Raw genomic sequence first — 23,974 nt, forward strand, 5'->3', positions numbered from 1 at the left:
GAAGGCTTGCTTAATCCGCCGTATGCCTCCCACTGTCTAAATCTCCTTTCTCTACCTCTGCTCTGCGCTTTTGTTCACAGCCGCTTAGCCCTTGTGTTGTAGCAGCAGGTCATCATTCTTATGCTTTCTTCTGCGCTTTTGACTTTCAACACCTAATACATGGCGCACGACGGGGGGTCAACTGTCGATTAAATTCTTAGGGGTCCATGTTATAAAATCCAGGATTTAAGAGAAATGTATTTCCTATACAGAAGCAGTTCACTCGTTTAGTTCTATAATTCTAGAAGTAATTCTATTAGCATGTCCATACAATGCTTATCCAGGACTTGTCATACTGCTTTAATTAAATGTGGATGGAACAGAAAAATAGACAATACCTTGGGGAAAAAAAACAGAAGTAAAAAAAGTTCTTTCTTTGTTTTCCCATTTTCATATCCAAATGAAAAATGTATGCAGCGTAAAAGGACCATCATGGCCGACCCTTGTAGTCAAACCAGAAAACAAATATCTCTATCGTCTTTAACCTTTTGATGTTACTGCTGAACGGTAATCCCGTGTCGCTGTTCCCGCCATGCAGACATCCCACTATGCTTTTACATTCCACGTTCTCTTTGGCAATATCAATTAACCTCCATTTTCCATGCAGATAGAGCCTGGCAGGCTCAGGCTGGCCTTTTAAAGATAAATTGAAAAGCGGGTACATTTATTAACTTAATTAGGTTTGGAAGTTGAAACACATTGCCTTTGATTCAATGAGGGGGGGAAATGTGACTGGCGGAAAAATCACTGGCGGTTGGACGTGCAATTCTGAGGGAAAGACATTAAAATGAATATAGAAGGCAAGGTTTGAGTCAACAGTGTGCTTTGTCTCCAGAATTGAGGTAAGAGCTTTTGCCAGACAGGTATGCTAAGAGAAACGATTGCACTGAGCTCTGAGTCACTGTCGCGAAAGCAGATATCAGAGAATTAAAGTGCTGGATGATTTCCCCCTGAACGCATTGGAGCGTCCTTAAAATTTCAAACACAGGCCACTTTGCTTTGATCCATCATTAAAGGAGCCAAATACATGCATATGCTGAGTGTGTGAGGAGGCCGCATTCTGGGATCAAAAAGCATCAGAGTGTAACTTAAAAATGAAAACAGGTGATCGATGAAATATGAGTATTTCTAAGAACATTCCGAAGCAAGGTTGTCCTACATTAGCTATACTGTTTAACTGTTGATGTGCTTAACAGTAAATACCTATAATTTCCTATTGCCATTGCATATTACTTTTATCTGACCTTGTTTTTATCATGAAACACAATTATTAAACTGACTATGCTCACGATAGGAGTGTGACAACTACACCCAACTGTAGCCATATTCACAAAATTTAATTCAATTTAACACTTTAAACATTTGCTAAACGCATGTTGTGTTTTGCCGTCTTTTTCCCCCAATGGCTTCATCTGAGGAAAACAATATACAGTGCAACCGGAAAGTATTCACAGAGCTTCACTTTTTCCACATTTAATTATGTTACAGCCTTATTCCAAAATCTATTAAATTCATTATTTTCCTCAAAATTCTACAAACAATACCCCATAATGACATTGTGAAAGAAGTTTGTTTGAAATCTTTGCAAATTTATTAAAAATAGAAAACAAAAAAGCAGACTTACATAAGTATTCATAGCCTTTGCCATGACACTCAAAATTTGAGCTCAGGTGCATCCTGTTTCCACTGATCATCCTTGAGATGTTTCTACAACTTGATTGGAGTCCACCAGTGGTAAATTCAGTTGATTGGACATGATTTGGAAAGGCACACACCTGTCTATATAAGGTCCCACAGTCAACAATGCATGCCAGAGCACAAACCCAGCCATGAAGTCCAAGGAACTGTCTGTAGACCTCTGAGACAGGATTGTATCAAGGCACAGATCTGAGGAAGGGTACAGAAACATTTCTGCAGCATTGAAGGTCCCAATGAGCACAGTGACCTCCATCATCTGTAAATGGAAGAAGTTTGGAACCACCAGGACTCTTCCTAGAGTTGGCCGCCCGGCCAAACTGAGCGATCAGGAGAGAAAGGCCTTGGTCAGGGAGGTGACCAAAAACCTGATGGTCACTCTGACAGATCTCCAGCGTGTCTCTGTGGAGAGAGGAGAACCTTCCAGAAGAACAACCATCTCTGCAGAACTCCACCAATCAGGCCTGTATGGTAGACGGAAGCCACTCCTCAGTAAAAGGCACATGACAGCCCACCTGGAGTTTGCCAAACGGCACCTGAAGGACTCTCAGACCAAAGATTGAAGAAAGTGGCAAGCGTCATGTCTGGAGGAAACCAGGCACCAGTCATCACCTGGCCAATACCATCCCTACAGTGAAGCATGGTGGTGGCAGCATCATGCTGTGGGGATGTTTTTCAGTGGCAGGAACTGGGAGACTAGTCAGGATCGAGTAAAAGATGAATGCAGCAATGTACAGAAACATCGTTGATGAAAACCTGCTCCAGAGCGCTCTGGACCTCAGACTGGGGCGAAGGTCTTCCAACAGGACAACGACCCTAAGCACACAGCCAAGATAACAAAGGAGTGTCTACAGGACAACTCTGTGAATGTCCTTGAGTGGCCCAGCCAGAGCCCAGACTTGAACCTGATTGAACATCTCTGGAGAGATCTGAAAATGGCTGTGCACCGACGCTCCCCATCCAACCTGATGGAGCTTGAGAGGTCCTGCAAAGAAGAATGGGAGAAACTGCCCAAAAATAGGTGTGCCAAGCTTGTAGCATCATACTCAAAAAGACTTGAGGCTGTAATTGGTGGCAAAGCTGCTTCAACAAAGTATTGAGCAAAGGCTGTGAATAATTATGTACATGTGCTTTTTTGTTTTCATTATGGGGTATTATTTGTAGAATTTTGAGGAAAATAATGAATTGAATCGATTTTGGAATAAGGCTGTAACATAACAAAATGTGGAAAAAGTGAAGCGCTGTGAATACTTTCCAGATGCACTGTACAACATGCTCTGAATAAACTGTTGATATGCACTCGTTTTACAGGATCTTCTCAATTGCCCCCAATCCCAACACTTTTAGAACATTAAATTTTTCTTTTTATGATAAAAAAAGATTAATTTAGCATGAAATGACATAACAACTTTGGCTAACATTTTGAGAAAAAAAAATAAGAAGGCTACTATTTAAAAAAATAAATATTTAGCACTTAATGAGCCATTGTTTCTCTCTCTCTCTCTCTCTCTCTTGCGCGTGCACACTCTCGCACACAAACTGAAAACCATAAATTTATAATTGGGATCAAAACCAACACCTCTATTTGACCCACTAGTGTGATTTTAGTACATTTTCTTGATATGCATCTTGTGGTTTGGTAGAATGCAATCACATTACAATCATTGATGTTATAGCCCTGTCTCCACCTCAGCCTCCCTAAGCAACTCTCACCTTCGATGATGAGGTGTCACATTCCTGACAGATCCAGCCGTAGCCTGTCTGCTTAGGCGACTTCTTTAAGGGAGGGTCCAGGCAGCCGAAGTGGTAACAGAGCTGACACTCATCACACCTATGAAAAGAGAGAGAGTGATATTACCAGAGGGAATATAGCTCAAGGAAGGAAGTAGCGCCTACACTGACACGTACACACACGCTCTACAAGTATCCCTGCCAAAAAATCGGCATGGCCCTCATCAGGCAGTTTTGATCGATGGTGACAGAGCAGCTTCCTGTCAGGTAACAGATGCTTAATAGATTCAAAACACATTGGCACAGCACCTCTCACATGGCCTTGTACAGTCATCATAAAACACGCCAGCTTGATTGGCTCGGCTGTAATGGGTTTCCGTGCATCTTGCCAATAAATCTTTGTAGGATTTTTTTTTTTTTTAACTTATTTCCAAGCCAATGGGTTTAAAGAGGAGAATTGGTGTTATGAGCATCCACCATTCTTACACACAAACCCCAGGAATAAAACCATGTTTACTCAAAAATCACTGGACAATTCATGTTTTTGTGAGCTGTGAAAATAACATAAAAAAAAATTATATAGTTTTATATATATATATATATATATATATATATATATATATATATATATATATATATATATATATATATATAAACGCACTGTCCAATGAGAAGCCTAAGGAATTTGAACCAAGCGAAACCGCCATTTATCATGCATGGGCTATTATTGGAAAATTCCCAGGTGCCCTTCAGGCCAGCTTCCATGCCCTCCCCTCTCCTGCTTGTCCGTAATTAACTAATTATGTTTTAATCAATAGTGAAGATTCAGATTTGGCAACGTAAATCAGATAAAGTAGATAAGGGCCGAGGAGGTCAATAGGCACCCTTCCTATATGTCTATGTTATATGGATGAGGGGTACTAGGCTCTTATCAAAGTGAGTTCCGGAGAAGAAAATGAAAGAAAAGCACTTCAGGATCTATTGGCCTTAACTCAAAACAGATCTCTTCTTCCATAATTTTTAAATGCCTTTCCTTCAGAACTGTATGTCCAACCCCAAGTGATCCCCAACTCCACCCCCACCCCCATATTTGGTTGTAAAATATTCACAAAGGTGGGATCAAGCTTGATGAGGAAGAATGCAGTGTTAAATGACGCATGAGCCCTTTTCAAAATTTGGCCGACCAGAGACACCAAATGCTAATTAAAGAATAGTGATGGATAGAACACAGCACACTAATGAGGAACCAGAGTGGGATATGCACACAGCTAGCCCATCCTGTCAAAGAACAGAGGGTTGGTTTGATTTGTGGAAATTATTTACTTCATTGCATCACATTTGGTGGAGGTTGAACTCTCCACCAAAATAGCAACAATTTCCCCCTGAAAAGAACACGGGTACTTTTCAAACGGAATTTTAGCAGTCTCTCTATGTGGTCAACAGACAATGCCCAGTATTACCAGTCAGGATCTTTTCCATTGCATTTAATTCCACAGAGAAAACTCATTGTGGTGGCAAGAGCTGAAAGTAGACTTTGACGGCAGGATGCTTGTATGAGTATTTCAGTGTGTACAAACTAATAACCAATCGATATGAAAATATGAATATGAAAATATGGAGTTTCACTAAATAAGACCTTGCAAAACAGGTTATCAGCCAAAAGTCAGATTAGGTATTACAAACCAATAATTACATCATGGACTTTCAAATGGCTTGATCAGACTCTGGAATGGAGTATCATGGAGTATCCAACCAAGCAGCCAAATATACTATATGGCCAAAAGTTTGTGGACAGTGCTGCCATCTATACATCGTAGACATTCTATACAACTGTGTGCTTCCAATTTTGTGGTAACAATTTTGGGAAGAACCACATATGGGTTTGATGTCAGGTGTCCACAGACCTTTGGACATATAGTGTCTCAGCAAATGTCAATATCTTTGGGTTTCCAAACACAGTATGAAAATTGATGACTCCCCAAACCCATAATCTAATAAATGGTTAGCAAACAACTAAGTTAGAGTTTGCAAGCCGCTAATGGAACTCCCAACCAATGAGTCAGCCTGGGTGTCAAACCAATAACCACGTAAATAGCATAAACAAACTCTCCAAACCAATCAAAAGGGAAAAGAGATTCCAAAATTATCTTAAAACCACTAATGCTTTCCAGGTTATGGAGTTTCCCACCAAGAGTCAAATTAGACTCTACTAACAAATAACCAGATCATGGTGTTTCAAACAGTTTTATCATCAAAGCAATCACATGATCATGGAGTTTCCAACCAACCTGCCAAATTAGACTCTACAATCTAATAACCAGATCAAGGGAGTTTCAAACTGCTTTTTCAGCAAGACAATAACATGATCATTGAGTTTCCAACCAAGCAGCCAAATAAGACTCAAGGCTTCCAGATATGCAAAAAAGATTTCAAACAAAAAATCAGATTGAAACAGGAGGCTTGAAAGCAGCAGGATGAGCACAAGATAATCTTCATGATTACAAAGCAATTCTTAAAAAGTATAAATCTGCAGTATGAAGATGATAAGCAAAGGTCTTTCAAGTGCCTTTGACAACTGGAAGAAGGTAATTATGACTAGCCTTATGAGTTTAGGTTAAGACATACTACAGCCAAAGCACAGTCTTGATCATTTCCAAGCCTATACTTAAAATTTCAACAACATTTTAAAATAAATATTCATTATACAATGAACGGGTGATCAGTCATTTCTCCACCGAAGTGAATGTTCTTCATGTGGTCACACTGACCAGTGAATCTTATATACCCCGCAGTTTCCCTAATGAACATTTAAATGAGTGCCCTGCACTTTAGGACTGACATAAGACCAACATTTTACTAGTGTAAATGCCAAACTAGAGATCTTAATAGCATCCTTAATAACATTTGACATTCAGGAAAGAAATAAAAAGAATATCAGACTCATCCAAACCTAAGCAACCTGACATAATATCCTTATTAAGAATGACTGTACTCTTTTTGCGAAATATCAAGTGTTACAATATTCCATTCAAAACGACGGCAGAATTTATTTCCTAAGCTCATCTTAATGGCGTACACTGCTCATGTCCTGATATGCCAAGCTCATATCACTATCTAATCCACATATTCATTGTGACAGCACAGTGAGGAAATGGGGTGCCCTCGGCGACAGACTGTCAGCTCGAAACTGCCTCCATTACATGATCTCTCTCTGAAGAAAAGGAGCAGGGGGAAAAGTACTGCACTCTCCTCACGTCCGTTTGTTACGTGCGAAAAACACTGGCTGTCACCATTAGCAGAATAGTTAAGGAAAGCTAATACCCTTTTCTATTATTTTTTATCTGATTTCTTATGAGAAAATTGATGGTGAGTGAATAAACTAGTCAGCTAATTTAAATATAATGACTAGTATTCACAGCAGGTTATGTGAATTTGCATGATTACACACTTAAAAAAAATCCACAGAACGTATGACAACCAATTAACACAGAGGAAACTGCATGCTAAGGTTAAATCATGTATATTTATAATTAATTTAAAATAAACTTCATCTTTCTGAGACTGCTAAACATTCTGAGACATACTACAGTATGCCCTGTAGAGAAGGGGGGGGGGGGGGGGGGGGGACAAACCGTGGCCACCATTTTAAATCCTGACAAATACTTTGTATACACATTTCATTACTTAAAGTGTTGTCTGAGCTGTCCAGCATTTTTTTTTCCTTTTGGAGAAACAGCAGTAGATAAACTATATTGGTTCTAAAGCGAACTAGTTAAACATGAATTAAATAATGCACTAATTAGTGTGAAAACTGATTTAGATGTTACATGCTTCATGCTAGCTTGTTGGTAGATTAGCAAGCTAACTGAACTAGCAATGTACACTCACCACAGGCACCAATGATCTCTGCTACTTCCTTCCAAGCTCTATTTTTCTTCATAATGTCTCTAAACACATTGAATAAGAACTTATATGACAAAATAAGTTGAAACTACAGTTAGTTTTTGCTTGTCAAACAGTGAATGGGAACTAATAGCAAGTAGGATCTAAAGTCATGAGAGGTGGAACAGAAGAAATTCTGGATCATACACACGATAGGACTGAGCCGATGAATCATTTGAGCTAATTGTTTGGATTTGTTGCTTTATGCATCATATCTAATTTGCATATAACTGAGAAAAAAATCTCAGTTCACATGCTGCTGGCCACTGTTGATAAAATCGCGGTTTCAGTACGCGTGTTATACTTCCATTACTTGTTAGCTTCGTTCAATAGCCCTTCAATTCAAAACCAAATTTTGGGCACTAGAGTGATGCACTTCCTGAGGGAATATAGTACATTTTATTTTTTATCTATACAGTTATGCAAAAATGACAGAACAGCAGTAATAATCATTAAGACAACATTAAGCATAATCAAAGTACAATACTAATTACAGGCTTATAGTAGGAATCGAAGCCAATAAGCAGCAACATCAGCAACATCATGAGCATGCATATCTGTGCAGGAAAGGGGAATTCAAATCACCCTCGAGGTCCCTTTGTGAAAAGAAGACAAATGATCAGGAATGTGCGTGTGTGTGTAGTGCTAATGAGCGCACGCTTATTGTAGCATACAGCGAACGATTGATTTCTTATGAACCCTCCACTCTGCCGAATGAAGAGAGGCTGGAAACTCCTCTTCTCTCCGCAGGAGAGTTTAAGACCCGTGGCAGCCACAGGAGGCTTGTGTTTTATTAGAGCCGGCCATGACGCGCTGCCGTTTCACGTCTTTAATTACTTTGCCTTAATGAACCTTTTGTTGTGTATCATGGTTTACCATCTTTGAATTAAAACACTGCTCAGCCATGCAGGCCCAAGCAGGAGCGAGGTAGGCGATTATGGGTAATTGGAATTCAAAATGACAAGACCTGTGGGCTGAAATGGCTTAACCTTTTCCGTTTCCTAAACCTTCACATGCATACATAAAAATTAGTTTGTTTCCTAATTATACATATATAATAGAATGTGTGTGTGTTTGTGCCCTGCAATGGGTTGGTACCCCGTCCAGGTTGTACCCCAGCTCATGCTCCGAGTCCCGTAGGATAAGCAGTACGGATAATGGATGGATGGATGGAGCTATTATGGTTTTTCAGAAATTACCTTTCATGTAGTGCGTTATAGAGCTGTTTGTGAATGTAAAAACATCTGCAAAGTTTCAAAAATCTAAGAGTTATTGACTCCCAAAAGAAGGAACCGATTCTGAACAGATGAAACGAGTCATTAGTGATTCCAGACTTTATTTCCTGTACTAACCTACGTAGGTTTGTAACAAAAAACCCCGCCTTTGGTCTTCATTTTTTTTTCAGACGGAGCCGATACTCGTTATAGTAGTGGGCGTTTCCTTTGCGACACACGCTGACAGCGGTAGACCAATCACGACAGACTGGGACATCTGACCAATCAGAGCAGAATATGCTCTCTGAAAGGAGGAGTTTAGAACGAATCCAATAGAACGGCTCATTTAACGACGTGTTTGACACTGGGGAAACAAAAAAGTAATGCTGCAATATAAATTATGATCACATCAAAGTGTTTTTTGACCTTGGACGCATGTAAATCTATCGTACGAGACCTTTAAAACAAAACTCGGCATGTTCCAAAACCATAATAGGTGCGCTTTAAATATATTACAGGATAGTGTATGCCACCTATTCTGAATCCAACCACCTGCTGCACTACACACATCAGCACATTTGTTATTAGGCGGATGAAGAGATGATCTTTTCTGAATGAGAACACGCACACAACATTTTGATGCAATTTTGTCGTTTAACTGTCCTGCTTCCTAATTACTAGCTAGCAAGTGAATGTACAACTTGTTCACCCGTGCTAACTTGCATTACAGTTATAATCTAATCATATCGAATTATTTTAAATAAAATATACACAATAATTTTGGACAAATGGGGCACACGTAGATTCAAGAAAAGTGTACTACACAGCTCTCAGTACTAACCATGTGGACCAATTCTATCTCTTGCACCCGATGTATCAGTCTAATCCCTTCCTAGTATCTGTAATACGCAGGCACCATCCTCTATCTGCTCCGAACAGTGCCCTTACACAACCAAGGTCCTCAATGCTATCAAAGCAATTCGGGTGCGTTTTAATCATTGGGAGAATCGAGCCGCTTTCCTCGCTCTCGTTCTTCCCTCTCCAGGCCCAGACACAATCCAATCACTCATAAGAGACTCTATTGATTGAGCTAATCTTATTGGGATGCCGACTAAAGGAGGGGGAGAAAACACAATTGATCTTTTTTATCCACGACACGTGTTGCTCTCGGACGGCGAAGGCGTTATCCCCTTTCATCTGCCTTTTAATCTCAGGGTAAGGCTCTTGGAGTCCCCCCTGCTGCGCTCCCTCGGCACCGGATTTACAAAGTCTCGCACTGACGGCCCTTACAGAGATGAGCCGTGACGGCTTAATTCAATCAAAGGACGTTTCAGAGAGATACCTTACCATTTTAGATAAAAGTGGACAAGAAGTGAGCAGGCATTTGAGTTATTGGATCATTGCCAATTTGGTCATGTCTGGCTTTTTTTTTTCAAGGAAATGGCTGGAACATCAGAGAGATTCATGGAATACATAATGTAGACAGAAACTTTATAAAGGAACAGAAAAAGGCCTGGCTATCACGTCATGATGAAGATCAGCAATTTTTAGTCGACGTGTTTAAGTGTTTATGAAGATTCAACACACAATCAGTGCGCACATCTGACGGGCAAAAAAGCTCAATGAGGGTGCTCAACCACAACAAAATGAAAAAAGGAGGGAAAAAGTTAGCACACCGCAGCTCTAAAAATAGAACATTATAGATTACTTGTTCTCAGAGCTTGTGAGAACAAGCAATAAATAATTTTCTATTTTCGGAGCTGTGGTGTCCTAACATTTCCTTCCATTTTAAGCGTTTATGACAAGTAAGTAAGTAAGTAAATAATTTAATTTCAGTAACTGTTTTGGGTCATGGTACAAAGAAAGAGAATGAAATGATAATAATAATAATAAGAATAATAATAATAAGAAGAAGAATAATACTAATAATAATACATTTAAAAAAGACAATACAAAAACTGATTTTTTTTTTTTACCAATAATTTTTTTTAACTGTCACTTTATTAACGATATTTATTACAAATGAAATAAATTGTGTTATGATATATAAGCAAATCTAATTCAGTTCAAAAAAACAATTTTCTTTTTTTAATCTCTGGAGATACATCTCTATTTCCAAACATCATCTGATCAGTTTAGACTTGTGTGAAGATTTAAACTTCACATTCAGTCATTAATAAATATTATATGCCAGAAACTTTATTAACTTTTATCCAAACTGACAGAGAGACAGCCCAAACAGAAACCTGCCCAAGGTAAAGATGCAATAGTCTAATTCCTTACTTGTACAAATAACCTGGAAGATACGTACAACGTCAGGGGGGGGGGGAAACCCCACAATAGATTAAGCCGTGGTCTTAGCATAATTGTATTGAGTCACTCAGAGAACCCGTGTGGAAAACTGACTTCTGGTCCAGAATGCTTGTTTTGTTTGGATACACTCTACAGGTAACTGTAGATCCTGGGGGCGGAGCTTCTCGAACATGGATGGGAATCATTCAAATGTCGAACCACCAACACTAATCTTATCTAATGCACCTTTAAGCATCCCAACAGATGCTTATGACTAAGCCTGTTTTGCAAGCATATAAGATAGTGTTGGGGAATTATATTTCAGACAAAAACATGGCTGAAAAACAGCTTTTTAACACCAAAACTGAGATGGGATTATACTGAGAATGTTTGAACATGCTAATTAAATGCCTTGTTTGGGGATTAATCTGGAGGCCAATTCTGATTGTCCCTCTGTGGATTAAATTAAATGTGAGCAAGAGCAAATTTCCCAGACTGACCTTAAAATAACGTTTACACAGAGGGAGGAAATCGGTCACTGGTGATTTAAACAACAATTTACTTTATATATATTTTAAAAAACAAACAACAACAACAACAAAAACCCTTTAGGGCTGCTACACAGGCTTAAACCATGAAATTATTGATACTGAACATGATCACAAACAGGGTCTTCTTCTGCCAAAGTGGTTGCGAGTCTCACTCGCTACAGACCTGCTTTTTCTAAAATGGTTGAAAGAAACACTGCAAATTTATCACCCAGCTTGGCTGCAATTACCTGGGGAGAGGCCACGTGAACCGGATCGATAGAGCACAAAGCGCTCGGCCATTGACCAGCGGCCATGACAAAGTGCCCCAACGTTTTTTTGTGAATCCCTTCAATAAGAGGAGCGGATTATTGGCCTTCCTGCACTTTTTGATTAACGTCGAGATGGGAACTGTATTGTTACGGAGCTATTGTTTGACAAGGAGGTGTTGCTAAGACTGAGAGAGTAACTGAGGAAAAAAGGCACACTAACTCCTTTTTATTAACTCATTACCTAACAGCTCACTCAGGCAGTTGCTAAAAGGTTGCACAGGGAGATGGAAAATGGCACGAGAAACTTTCAGAAGTAGGATCTGTGTCTAAATTGTGTTTTTCCTCCTGATGTTCAGCAGGGGGCTGAAGTGAGTCGAGCTGACTCACCGCATTCTCCCATCATGCTAGTGGAACAACTATTTCAGACCTTTTTTTTTTCCTAAGGGGAGAAAATCTTTAGGAAAATAGGTAGGAGGAGAAAAAGGGGCTGTGATTTTTGCCCTTCCATAGAAATCCCGAACCTTAGGGCAGCAATTTGTGCCCACGTACAGAGGAGTTTGTGGGCTGAGGAGAGGTGAAGAAGGAAGGATCAGCAAAGAAGAGGAGATCCAGACATACACTGCAGTCAGCTCAATGCGATAAAACACGTTAGGAAGTTGCGGTGTAATAGATTTTAGCTGCTTGGCCACCCTTCCCACACGGTTTCCTCTTTTAATGGTCAGAAGGGGGGAGGGAAGAAAAAAAAAAAAAAAAGCAGTGAAGTCAGCAAAACAAAATGCCGCCGTTAAATCATCTCCACAGATCCTGTGTCAGGGCTGTAATAGGAAAAGAGGCCATCGTCGGAAAGGTTACTGCTCGTCCAGATTCTACACACACGCACACACACACACTGAATATCCCAAGCTATCTTCAAGCAGCACACAATCTGACCCAGTGAGATATTATCAGTTCAAATCTAAGTATCTTTATTTGCCATACCGAGCAACATTATAATCATTCACAGCGCTATTAACTTCTCAATTCTGATTGATCAGAAGGTGGTGATTAATTTTCTAGAACAGCACGGCTTAAACATTAGAGCCAGCTGCAAGATAACTCACACGCTTATATTCATGCTCTCAATATCGTTTCTGTAGTAACAATTAGACTTCTACACAGGACATGCCGCACGAACAGATTTAAAAGGTGTTTTCTGTAACGAGACGGTTAGTTCACATTTGTGGGAGGAGCCTCTAGCGTCAGCACTTTGTAACAGTCATAGTAAGGGAGAATCTTGAAACGAGGTCTATTCCCTGAGGGTAATTTATCAGTGACATCACATGCTCCATTTTTGGTCTAAATACAATGAGAGGATGGTGAGGAAACGAATGTTTATATCTGTTATAATGTAACAGGAAGTAACGTTTTTAATTGACATTTTTCAACACTGAATGTAAATATGAACAGATCAAATGTATGTTCTTTAATTAAGAAAAAGTTGTTAGCGTTAGAAAAATTGCAGTAGTAGATGAGGAACAAGTTTGGGACATGCTGTTACTGGAACTTCGGGTGGGATAACTTATTACAGCACCCCATCGTCGATTAATACCGTATAAGAGCACGTCACAGTGTTTTATTCCTTGCTAGGTGTGCATTAAATGACGTGGATGGAATGAACCACCTGACTCGAAGCGGAGTGCATTAAAACCGTGCAACGTGCACCTAGCCGTAGATTATCCCGCTTATACCATGGTCACTTGCCAGCATTGACAAGTTAAAGCTGTCATTGATGTTTGCAGCACAAAATTTCACTGATGGTTCATTTCCGTTAGTTATTTTATATACAGGTCATTAGATCTAGAATTCCACCAGCTCTAAATCATACACAGACATAAAGTAGTGCGCTGAGATTAAATTTATTTGAATGAATTATAATAAGTAGTTATTAGAGAGAGAGAGAGTATGTGAATTACCTGCATCTGTGTGGCGTCTCTACTAATAACTAATCTGTGAGTTTAACTACTGTATGCAGCTGTAACTGTATGTTACTATGGTTACAATTGTTTATAGGCAGCTCGTTAATTTAGAACAGTGAATAAACTGACTGGAACTACTTGTGCATTCAACGGTTTGAACGCACACCTTCCAGCCAATCAGAATCGAGTATTCATACAAACCACGGTATAATGTTTGATAATTGTAAGTCAGCTTCACACTGATGTCTCTTATTACTGAACACTAGCACATAAAATCCTTGTGTTTAGTCTTCATGCATGTGCGTGTACCTTTAGTTAGGTCTCTTTGCTTTCTTTCTATAACAATCTTGTTTCTAGTTCAACCTACATTATGTCTGAAACAGCAAGCAGCTATGTCTAACCATCAAGCAGCTATGTTTAACCATACATTTAAACAAACAAGTACACTTTGAGTGCAGAAATGTTTCATGACACTAGTTACATTTATATAGCGCTTTTCTAGATAACCCAGATAACCACATCACCTAGCATCCTTAGCTCAAGTAGTGCACCGGTGGTGTCAAGTAGCGCTGGGGGTAAGGCTTATTTTATTCCCATGTTATCAAAATGAATATTTGTGCTGGTACAAAGAAGCTTGTTAGGTGTGGAGTCTTGTTTTTTTTTTTCCCCCTTTCGAAATTGTAAATATAATGAAACTTCAAATTGTATCAAAGGTGCCAATCATTCTAAAATAATCCTAGCAGGCAGAGAGAGAAAAACAGAATCTTTCCACAAAAACCCTAGACTATCAAAGGAAGGTATAAGCAAAGCAATACTGCAACAAGCCTCCATGAGCGAGACTCACTACTTAACTAGCTCAAGCTAGTGTGAAGTGAGTGCAAGAAATAAATAAATACGTCTTTCACACGTTCTGCAGCCTTTGCCCTTTAGTGAACTGTATTTTCACCATGTGTATTTTATTTGCATTTGGTCTTACCGCTAATTTAGCTGAAGAAGCAGAAAAGCATAGTTTTTAGGTGGCTACTATATCATGAAATTGTTTTTAAAAAACCAAACAAATCAAGATAAAAAAACACGGCTAAACCGTATTGCACAGTGCACACAGTGAAATCTGTCCTGACAGCCCGAGCACACAATGTCTCGGCTCAGAGTTTTGGTGGGCTTTTGTGTGCTGCTCATCGCTGCCACTGTTGTTGTATAAGCACAAATGGTGCTTGTCTGCTGCCAGGCACACTGAGCTTTTTGTTATGCCGTTAACCAGATTTCCCCATGAAAGCGCTCTCCGCTCTCTTGCTCTCAGAGCTGTGAGCTTGGCACAGGGAAGCAGGGAAGGATGAAGTGAGAGGGAGGATCATGGAGGAACAGGGAGCCATATGATTCTGCGTGCTTGGTTGGGTGTATGAGAGAGAGATGAAGCGGGGAAAAACAGCACACTGAGACATGCTGGAACCCATCCTGGCTAAAGTAAATAGATCATAATAAACACTACGTGATCCACCTCTCTCATTTACTCGGTTTCACTTGTTCACTGTTTTGTTTTTTTTGTTGTTTTTTTCTGTCCGGTCCCGAGTATGTCTAGCAGAGCGGATCCTGTTGGACACGCATGCTATCCCAGAAAATAAATCAGCCAGGACAGGAGGGGACACGCACACACACGGTGCACTACAAGCCAACGCTCGGTGCTATTAATTAGCCCAACCGAGAGTCATTTATCACGGTGGCAATAAGGTGAAAAAGTCAAGAGTTTATTACAGCTCGCACAATGCCGAGGCCACAGCTCGGGGACCACACACACGCTTTAAAATGGTTTAGGTGAATAATAAAAACTGACATAAATACATAAATAAGTTAAATATTCCATTTTAAAATGAGTGCAATTTTTTTTTTTTTTTTTTTTTTGGTCAAAATCAACTACAAATGATAATGATGGCACGATGAAATATACATAACTGCTCAATTGGTGCAACATCCATTACAAAATGGATCACAATCTCACCCCCTATTGTATCCTACAGTATGCAATTTACAGGGATCTTGTAATGTAAACATACAATGTAAATCTGAGCTTCTAAACCCCTCGATCATAATTACATTTTAAAAGGAAAAAAAAGGCAACCGTTCTTCAGTAGGATGTAAACAAATAGTATGATATAAACCATGCAAGTATACTGTTATAAAGATGATAGATAGATAGATTGTTTAGTCTAAGCTGACAATGTTTGCCTTAAAAGGTTCAAGTATGGTGCCCGGAAAGTACAAAGCACATTAACAAATCAAAAATGCAAGAGGCAATCAGAAAACAGACCAAAACTAAGAATGCAACAACAAAACTAACACTACACCAAGACTAACAACACTACATCAAAACTAACAACACTACAGCAAAACTAACACCACTACAGCAAAACTAACAACACTACAGCAAAACTAACATTACCGCAAAACTAACAACATTACCGCAAAACTAACACCACTACAGCAAAACTAACAACATTACCGCAAAACTAACACCACTACAGCAAAACTAACAACATTACCGCAAAACTAACAACATTACCGCAAAACTAACAACATTACCGCAAAACTAACAACATTACCGCAAAACTAACACCACTACAGCAAAACTAACAACATTACCGCAAAACTAACACCACTACAGCAAAACTAACAACATTACCGCAAAACTAACACCACTACAGCAAAACTAACAACATTACCGCAAAACTAACACCACTACAGCAAAACTAACAACATTACCGCAAAACTAACACCACTACAGCAAAACTAACAATGCAACAACAAAACTAACACCACTACAGCAAAACTAACACCACTACAGCAAAACTAACAATCCAACAACAAAACTAACAACACTACAGCAAAACATACAATTCTACAGCAAAAAAAAAAAACTGACACCACTACAGCAAAACTAACACTACATCAAAACTAACAACACTACAGCAAGACTAGCAACACTACAGCAAGACATACAATACTACAGCAAAAAAACCTGACACCACTACAGCAAATCTAATACTACAACAAATCTATAAACACTACAGCTAGACTAACAACACTACAGCACGACTAACTACACTACAGCAAAACAAACAACACTACAACAAATCTAGCAACACTACAGCAAAACTATAAACACTACAGCAAGACTAACAACACTACAGCAAAACTATAAACACTACAGCAAGACTTACAACACTACAGCAAAACTATAAACACTACAGCAAGACTAACAACACTACAGCAAAACTATAAACACTACAGCAAAACTATAAAACACTACAGCAAAACTATAAAACACTACAGCAAAACTATAAACACTACAGCAAAACTATAAACACTACAGCAAAACTATAAACACTACAGCAAAACTATAAACACTACAGCAAAACTATGAACACTACAGCAAAACTATAAACACTACAGCAAAACTATAAAACACTACAGCAAAACTATAAACACTACAGCAAAACTATGAACACTACAGCAAAACTATAAACACTACAGCAAAACTATGAACACTACAGCAAAACTATGAACACTACAGCAAAACTATGAACACTACAGCAAAACTATGAACACTACAGCAAAACTATGAACACTACAGCAAAACTATGAACACTACAGCAAGACTAACAACACTACAGCAAAACTATAAACACTACAGCAAAACTATAAACACTACAGCAAAACTATAAACACTACAGCAAAACTATGAACACCACAGCAAAACTATGAACACTACAGCAAAACTATAAACACTACAGCAAAACTATAAACACTACAGCAAAACTATGAACACTACAGCAAAACTATGAACACTACAGCAAAACTATAAACACTACAGCAAAACTATAAACTCTACAGCAAGACTAACAACACTACAGCAAAACTATAAACACTACAGCAAAACTATAAACACTACAGCAAGACTAACAACACTACAGCAAAACTATAAACACTACAGCAAAACTATAAACACTACAGCAAAACTATAAACACTACAGCAAAACTATGAACACCACAGCAAAACTATGAACACTACAGCAAAACTATAAACACTACAGCAAAACTATAAACTCTACAGCAAGACTAACAACAACAAAATCACATTCTCATTGGTGATAAGTATTCTGATTTGCTACTGTATTTATGGTTTTGCTGTTAAGTTTTCTGTTCGGTTGTTGTGCTTTTAGTTTTGTTGCATTTTCTGACATGCTGTTGCACATTTGGTTTTGTTACTGCATTTTCTAATTTGCTGTTGCTTGTTTTCTGATTGCCATTTTGAGTTAATGTTCATGTATTTTGGATTTGCTCTCATGTTTCCGCTGTTGCTGTAGCAATTTTAGTTTCGTCGTTGCATTCCCTGATTTGCGTTTTTGGCTTGTTAATATGTCTTGCACTTGAAGGCCACCACATTAAAGGGCATGAAGATGCAAGAATCCCACATCGGGACATTCCTAGCTATCTCGACAGAATATAAGGCAGCTGAGCTGTCAAAAAGTACAATATGCTTCACCACGAGGCAATGTGTGAACCACTGTAAGGGCACGTCACAATTCTGCCTAAACACGACAAAAAATAAAGATACCAACACCGCACACACACACACAGCTTGCTAAACCTCCTAATTATTTTCTCGACTGATCTACATTGTAAATACCGTTCATCATATTGTAATATGGTGGATGCACTGGCATGAGTAAATACTCCAGACGAAAGAAATACTGGCTGTGTTGAGAATTCTCTACTCGCTACTAACTACTTTCACATAGCATAAGCAATAAGCAACGAGAGCAGCACAGGGTTCAGTTCAAAAGCATTATTCATGTGTTAACTTAGAGGACATACAACATTCAGGTTAAAAAAGGGGATTGCAGAAAGATGAGAGGTAAAGAAGAAAAGGAGAGGGCTGCACGGAATTGTCCCAAATTGGCCAGGATTGCACAAAGGCCACTTGAAGCAAGGCTGGAAAGTTCCCTGTTACATGACAGTCAGTTTAGGAATCCAAAGCACAAGCGGCTACACGTCCAGCCTCAGAGATACTGTCCAGTACATGTTCACCAACTTTAAAGTCTCCATCCAAAATGGCTACCTAAGCGTCCTCAAGATCCACTTAGTCCTCTTATAGAATCCACCGCGGCACAATCATCCCTTTAATCCCTTTAATTCGCAAGCTTTAAAATCCATGTGTAATTTGAAATTTGAAAAAAACAAAAAAACAACAAAAAAAAAAACAGTGCGTTTGCTCCTGAAAGTTTCGTTGTGGCCCAAAAGAGTCAACGTGTTAAATTCCATGGTTCTGAGCAGGAAGTGATGTCAAAGGTGACGGTCAGAGGAGGCCGTCGTCTGCGACTTCCTGCCCCGACCCGGACGCCGCTCTTCGAAACGACTTAATCTGCCTCTCTCTTTTTTCTCTTTCTCCCTCTCTCTGTCCCTCTCTCATCTGTCCCCAGATTTTTTAGGGGAGGAGCGTGGGGGACGTGGGAGAGGTGGCGCCCGGCTCTCACGACCTGTTTAACGCAAAGATAGAGCAGACAGTCAGGGCAGCACACCTTCACGCCACAGCTAAGGCCTACACAAATCAGATTTGTTCAAATATTAAGAGTATGTCATACCGCAATACAATTCACAGTCGAAGTTTCACTGCCGCGATTGTGCAATGCTAATCTTTCTAGTATCTACAATCTTTCTGGGAATCGGATAAGAAAAGATCTCACGCTTGATCCAACCTGTAAACTGCCATGACTGCAAACGTACAACGCTCATCTTCAAATGATCTCAACATGACCCCATAGCTTAGGTATCATATTTAAAGAATAGCATGCATTCCCTTCTATGAATTATTCACTGATTAAAGTGAAAGGAAAAGTATGAAGTATGTGTGAGAAGTTAAGAGTTGGTCAACTACTACAGTAGTATTCGATGTATCGAATTACACATCCTGCCAATTTACACTTCACCTCGAATCTCATCAGTTTCTTCAAAGTGAGTCCCTGAACTACTACTACTAAAGAAAAAGGAAAAAAAAAAAAAAAATGATTTAATTCTGGTGTGAATCAAGATGTGTCAAGTTTTGACTTGAGTTTTATTTAGGTTTTCATGTGTTTCCTACCCACAGATCAGGCTGTTCATCTTTAAGGGTGCATTCACATATGCAGTGTTTAGTCTGATTGAATCAAACCCTAGAACATTTAAATAAATAAATAAATAAAATTTACCTTGATGAGATTGGATTAAGCAAATGAGAACGCAGCAACACGGATGCGGGTGCGGAACAAAATAACCGGTTCAAGAGTGTCTGAGGGCGCTAGTCTGTTCGCTGAAAAGCTGAAAAGTACTTGTTCACTGGTCAGAAATACATTTAAAAAATATATGGCTCACTTCCTGCAGTCAGGTCGATTCAGGATTGAATCATTTTCTTAATGCAGTCAAACTGTGCTAGAATATACTTGGAACCGGATCAAGACCCCGTTGAATCAAACCGTTGGAATGTACAATATAGTGCATGGTACGATTCAAACGAGAAAGCGAGTTGACTCTGAATCAACTCAACTGCATGAAGTGAATCAAATACAGAGTGGGTTTTTGGGTTGCGGGTGACGTTTATTTATTATTTATTTTTTGGTAGATGTGAGCTACCAAAATGAGCTACAAGGTGCAAGCTGAGCCATAGGACAGAGCTGTAGTGCTGCAGAGAAATGATGTGTTCTGTATATTAGAAATGTGCCTTAAGAAATGCAAGAAAAGTAAGCGTGAATAATGGATCTCTGGATCTTGATATCGCACTGAATCAGTCACAGCCTAACAATAAAGCAAAGAGAGATAAGAGAAGCTCAGTGAAATGAGAAAACGTGACAGCTACATAAGAGAAGGCTGGTGTGGTAATATAATGAAAAGGAAAGCTGCTTAATCATGAGCAGAATTATGGGTTTCTCACTAAGCTCACACATACACACTCACGACACACACTCTCACTCACCTAACGAGGTTCTCGTTGTCGCCGGGCCCTTTGCAGGTGGTACACTCCGTCCTCGTATCGTCGGCTTTTGGTTTTTTTTGCAACGCCGACTGCCGCTGTCTGCGTTCCCGTGGTGCCGGTTCCTATGGAAACGCAAGCCTTTAGAGCAGTGTGTGTATATCTGAGGCCATGAGTGAAGAAGACCTGAAGGTGCTGTGCAAACATCCCCTTGTCCTTCTCTTTGCAATATTAGAGACAGATGAGACAGAAAGATAGCATTAATAGAAGAATGGAGAAGTAAGAGTTCACCTCTATCTTTTCTTCCTCGCAGATAGACACCCGCTTCCTCTTCTGGCCCCGGGTTCTCTGTTTAAGACAAAATCAAATCCTTAAATAGGCTCAGAACACTATTGAGTTCAAAAGAATAGCTCAACACTCTTTTCATCACATCTGCGAGTTAATTTGCCTGTAACAGCCTGCATTGTTGCTGGCTATTGTAGTGAAAGACAATGCTGTTCAGTTCGACTGCATCACTACTTCACCCTGTTAGCTTACTCACGATTCAAACATGCACTTGATGCACTGTAATGTGCATAAAAACAATAATATGCATTTTGATGCGTGATCAAAACGTTGATGTTTGAAAAATGCATACAATTCAGTATCTGATTCAATATATGATTTAGAGTTGATTCATTGTGATACACTATAGTGCAGCACATTGTGATAATATGATTTAGTGTTGTATGAAGGAACTGATTTTAAAAATGTGTGTGATCGCGTGGAAAAGTCCTTCACGCGGTGAACTGTTGTCATTTTATTTCATATACAGTTCTGAAAACTACAGATGCTCCCGTACTTTCACTTTGCATGTATCTCACTCGGAGAGAGAAAATAAGAAAAAACATAAAACATTTAAAGACTCTTGCCCGACTCTACGGAAAGACACCAGTATATAACTAATTAAAATGTAAAAAGATAAAGTACCCTTTTATGTAGAGAGATAGAGCACCCTTCACAAAGAGCACCCCTAGTGGCCAGTTCTTGCCAAGTTACACAAAACAGTAATGTAATTTGACACCAATTCTGTGATATTCACTCAGAAATCCTCTGACTATTTCCCAAAACATAGAACTTTCATGTTATGCAGTGTTAAATGGCCCAAAAGCCACATGGCAACAGAGGCCACGGCTCCTTCTTTGGGCCTGATGGCAACAGAGGCCACAGCTCCTTCACATTATACAGTTTTATAGAGTAATTATTTATAATCCAACTATCCGATGTCATCCAGAAGAGGATGGGTTCCCTTTCAAGTCTGGTTCATCTAAAGTTTTCCTCCTCATGTTGTCTCAAGGAGTTTTCCATCACCACTGTCACCTCTGGTTTGCCCAACAGATATCTAAATCCACATCTACAGGATTTCTGTAAAGCTGCTTTGTGGCAATGTCTATAAATAAAAGTGAATTGAATTGCTATGTTACGTCTACTTAAACTTTATACTATATTGGGATTATTCTATAAGGGCTGTAAAAATCTGGAGATCACTTCTTTAATCTTTTAAATTGGGCTGGGCTAATATGCTGATATAATACAGACACTGTGATGATAAAGGAATTGTGATTGTGTTTAATTAACAATTACAAACTGATTCTAAGCAAATAATTTGCTGATTTGAAGCAATTCATTTTGTATTGAGTATTTACATTTTTTAAATGGAAATTGTTTATTAAATTTGCATAGATAAATGGATGGATGGATGTATGGATGGTTGTTTTGTTTGTTGGTTAGATAGATGGATGAATCTGCAGATGGATGGAAGGATGGTTAGAGGGATAGATGCATGGTTGTTTAGACTGTTGGTTAGATGGGTGGGTGGATGGATGGATGGATAGTCAGTTGGTTAGAGGGATAGATGAATGGTTGGTTTGTTGGTTGGATGGGTAGATAGGTGGGTTGGTGGATGGATGGTTGGTTGGTTAGCATGAATTGTTGTTTGGTTTTGTTGGTTGGATGGGCGGATAGGTGGGTTGGTGGATGGATGGATAGGTGGATAGGTGGGTTGGTGGATGGTTAAATGAGTTGGTTAGAATGAATGGTTGTTTGGTTTTGTTGGTTGGATGGATGGTGGATAGGTGGGTTGGTGGATGGATGGATGAATGAGTTGGCAGATTGATGGTTGGTTGGTTAGATGAATGGTTGTTTGGTTTGTTGGTTGCATGGGTGCATAGGTAGGTTGGTGGATGGATGAATGGGTTGTTTAGATGAATGGTTGTTTTGTTTGGTTGGTTGTATGGGTGTATAGGTGGGTGGGTGGGTGGATGAATGGGTTGGCAGATGGATGGTTGGTTGGTTAGATGAATGATTGCTTCATTTGGTTGGTTGTATGGGTGTATAGGTGGGTTGGTAGATGGATGAATGGGTTGGTTAGATGAATGGTTGTTTGGTTTGTTGGAGGGAGGATGGATGGGTTTGTGGATGGTGGGGTGGACGGGCTGGATGTGGGCATTGATGGGATGAGTGGATGGATGAATGTTTGGTTGTTTTGTTTGATGTATGGATGAATGAACGGTTGGTTTGTTGCTTAGAAGATGGATACTTGTTGCTTATATGGGTGGACAAATGTATGATGGCCAAATAATTTTTTTATTATTAGAACTTATTATCAAAACATTTTGAGTTGAACAGGTTTTCACATTTGTGATGGACTGGCGTCCCATCCAGGGAGTCTTCATGCCCAGTGTTCCTGGGACAGACTCCAGCTCCATCATGTCCCTGACCAGCATAAAGCAATTACTAAAGATGAATGAATGAAAATGTTTTTCAGATTTTTTTTGTCATACTCGTTTCTTCCAATTTCTATGAAACACACTGTTCTGAATTTACATGCTAGGTAGTTGTACTAGGAAGTAGTAATGTCTGGTAGACAATAAATTCCGGTAGCTCAATATATTCTGCTCATCTACATAACAGCTAATAAAAAACATCAGTGCAGCGCAAATCAAATCAAACATTGGCATCTTAACAGGATACTGCGTGCGCCTTTTTTTAAAAAGGGGGAAGAAAAATCGACAACATATTTAAACAGATTGGGAAAACAATTCCATCTGTCGCCTTTGGCTTGCCATCACACGGCAGATGGAATGCTTATCATTATAAATGCTAACTGCCTCCTCGCTGCCAGTTGGCTCTTGAAGCCTCCACCGAACAAAGCCGCTCATTTATTTCGTTTATTCCGTACCGGCAGACTCGATTAAAGGAATCTATTAAAGGCAGAACTTCCGATGGAGGAGATGCGAGCAGGTAGAGGGCTGACGCGAGCAAAATC

General features: G+C 39.4%; 1 protein-coding gene across 4 annotated transcripts in view; it reads right to left on the minus strand.

Annotated features, from left to right (window-relative positions):
• Window positions 1-23,974, minus strand: part of phf14 (PHD finger protein 14) — a 105,694-nt gene that overhangs the window by 24,928 nt on the left and 56,792 nt on the right. For 3 of the 4 annotated variants that reach the window (XM_017482255.3, XM_017482256.3, XM_017482257.3), the window contains exons 15-17: window positions 20,959-21,015; window positions 20,671-20,792; window positions 3,448-3,565 (exon numbers count right to left, since the gene is read on the minus strand). In XM_017482255.3, coding sequence (XP_017337744.1) covers window positions 3,448-3,565; window positions 20,671-20,792; window positions 20,959-21,015 — 297 coding nt within the window. Of the gene's footprint in view, window positions 1-3,447; window positions 3,566-18,957; window positions 19,202-20,670; window positions 20,793-20,958; window positions 21,016-23,974 lie in introns of those variants that run through there. The other variant, XM_017482258.3, reaches the window with a different exon arrangement.

Source organism: Ictalurus punctatus, chromosome 12, assembly GCF_001660625.3.
Source record: "Ictalurus punctatus breed USDA103 chromosome 12, Coco_2.0, whole genome shotgun sequence".
In the NCBI taxonomy this organism is placed as follows: Eukaryota; Metazoa; Chordata; class Actinopteri; order Siluriformes; family Ictaluridae; genus Ictalurus; species Ictalurus punctatus.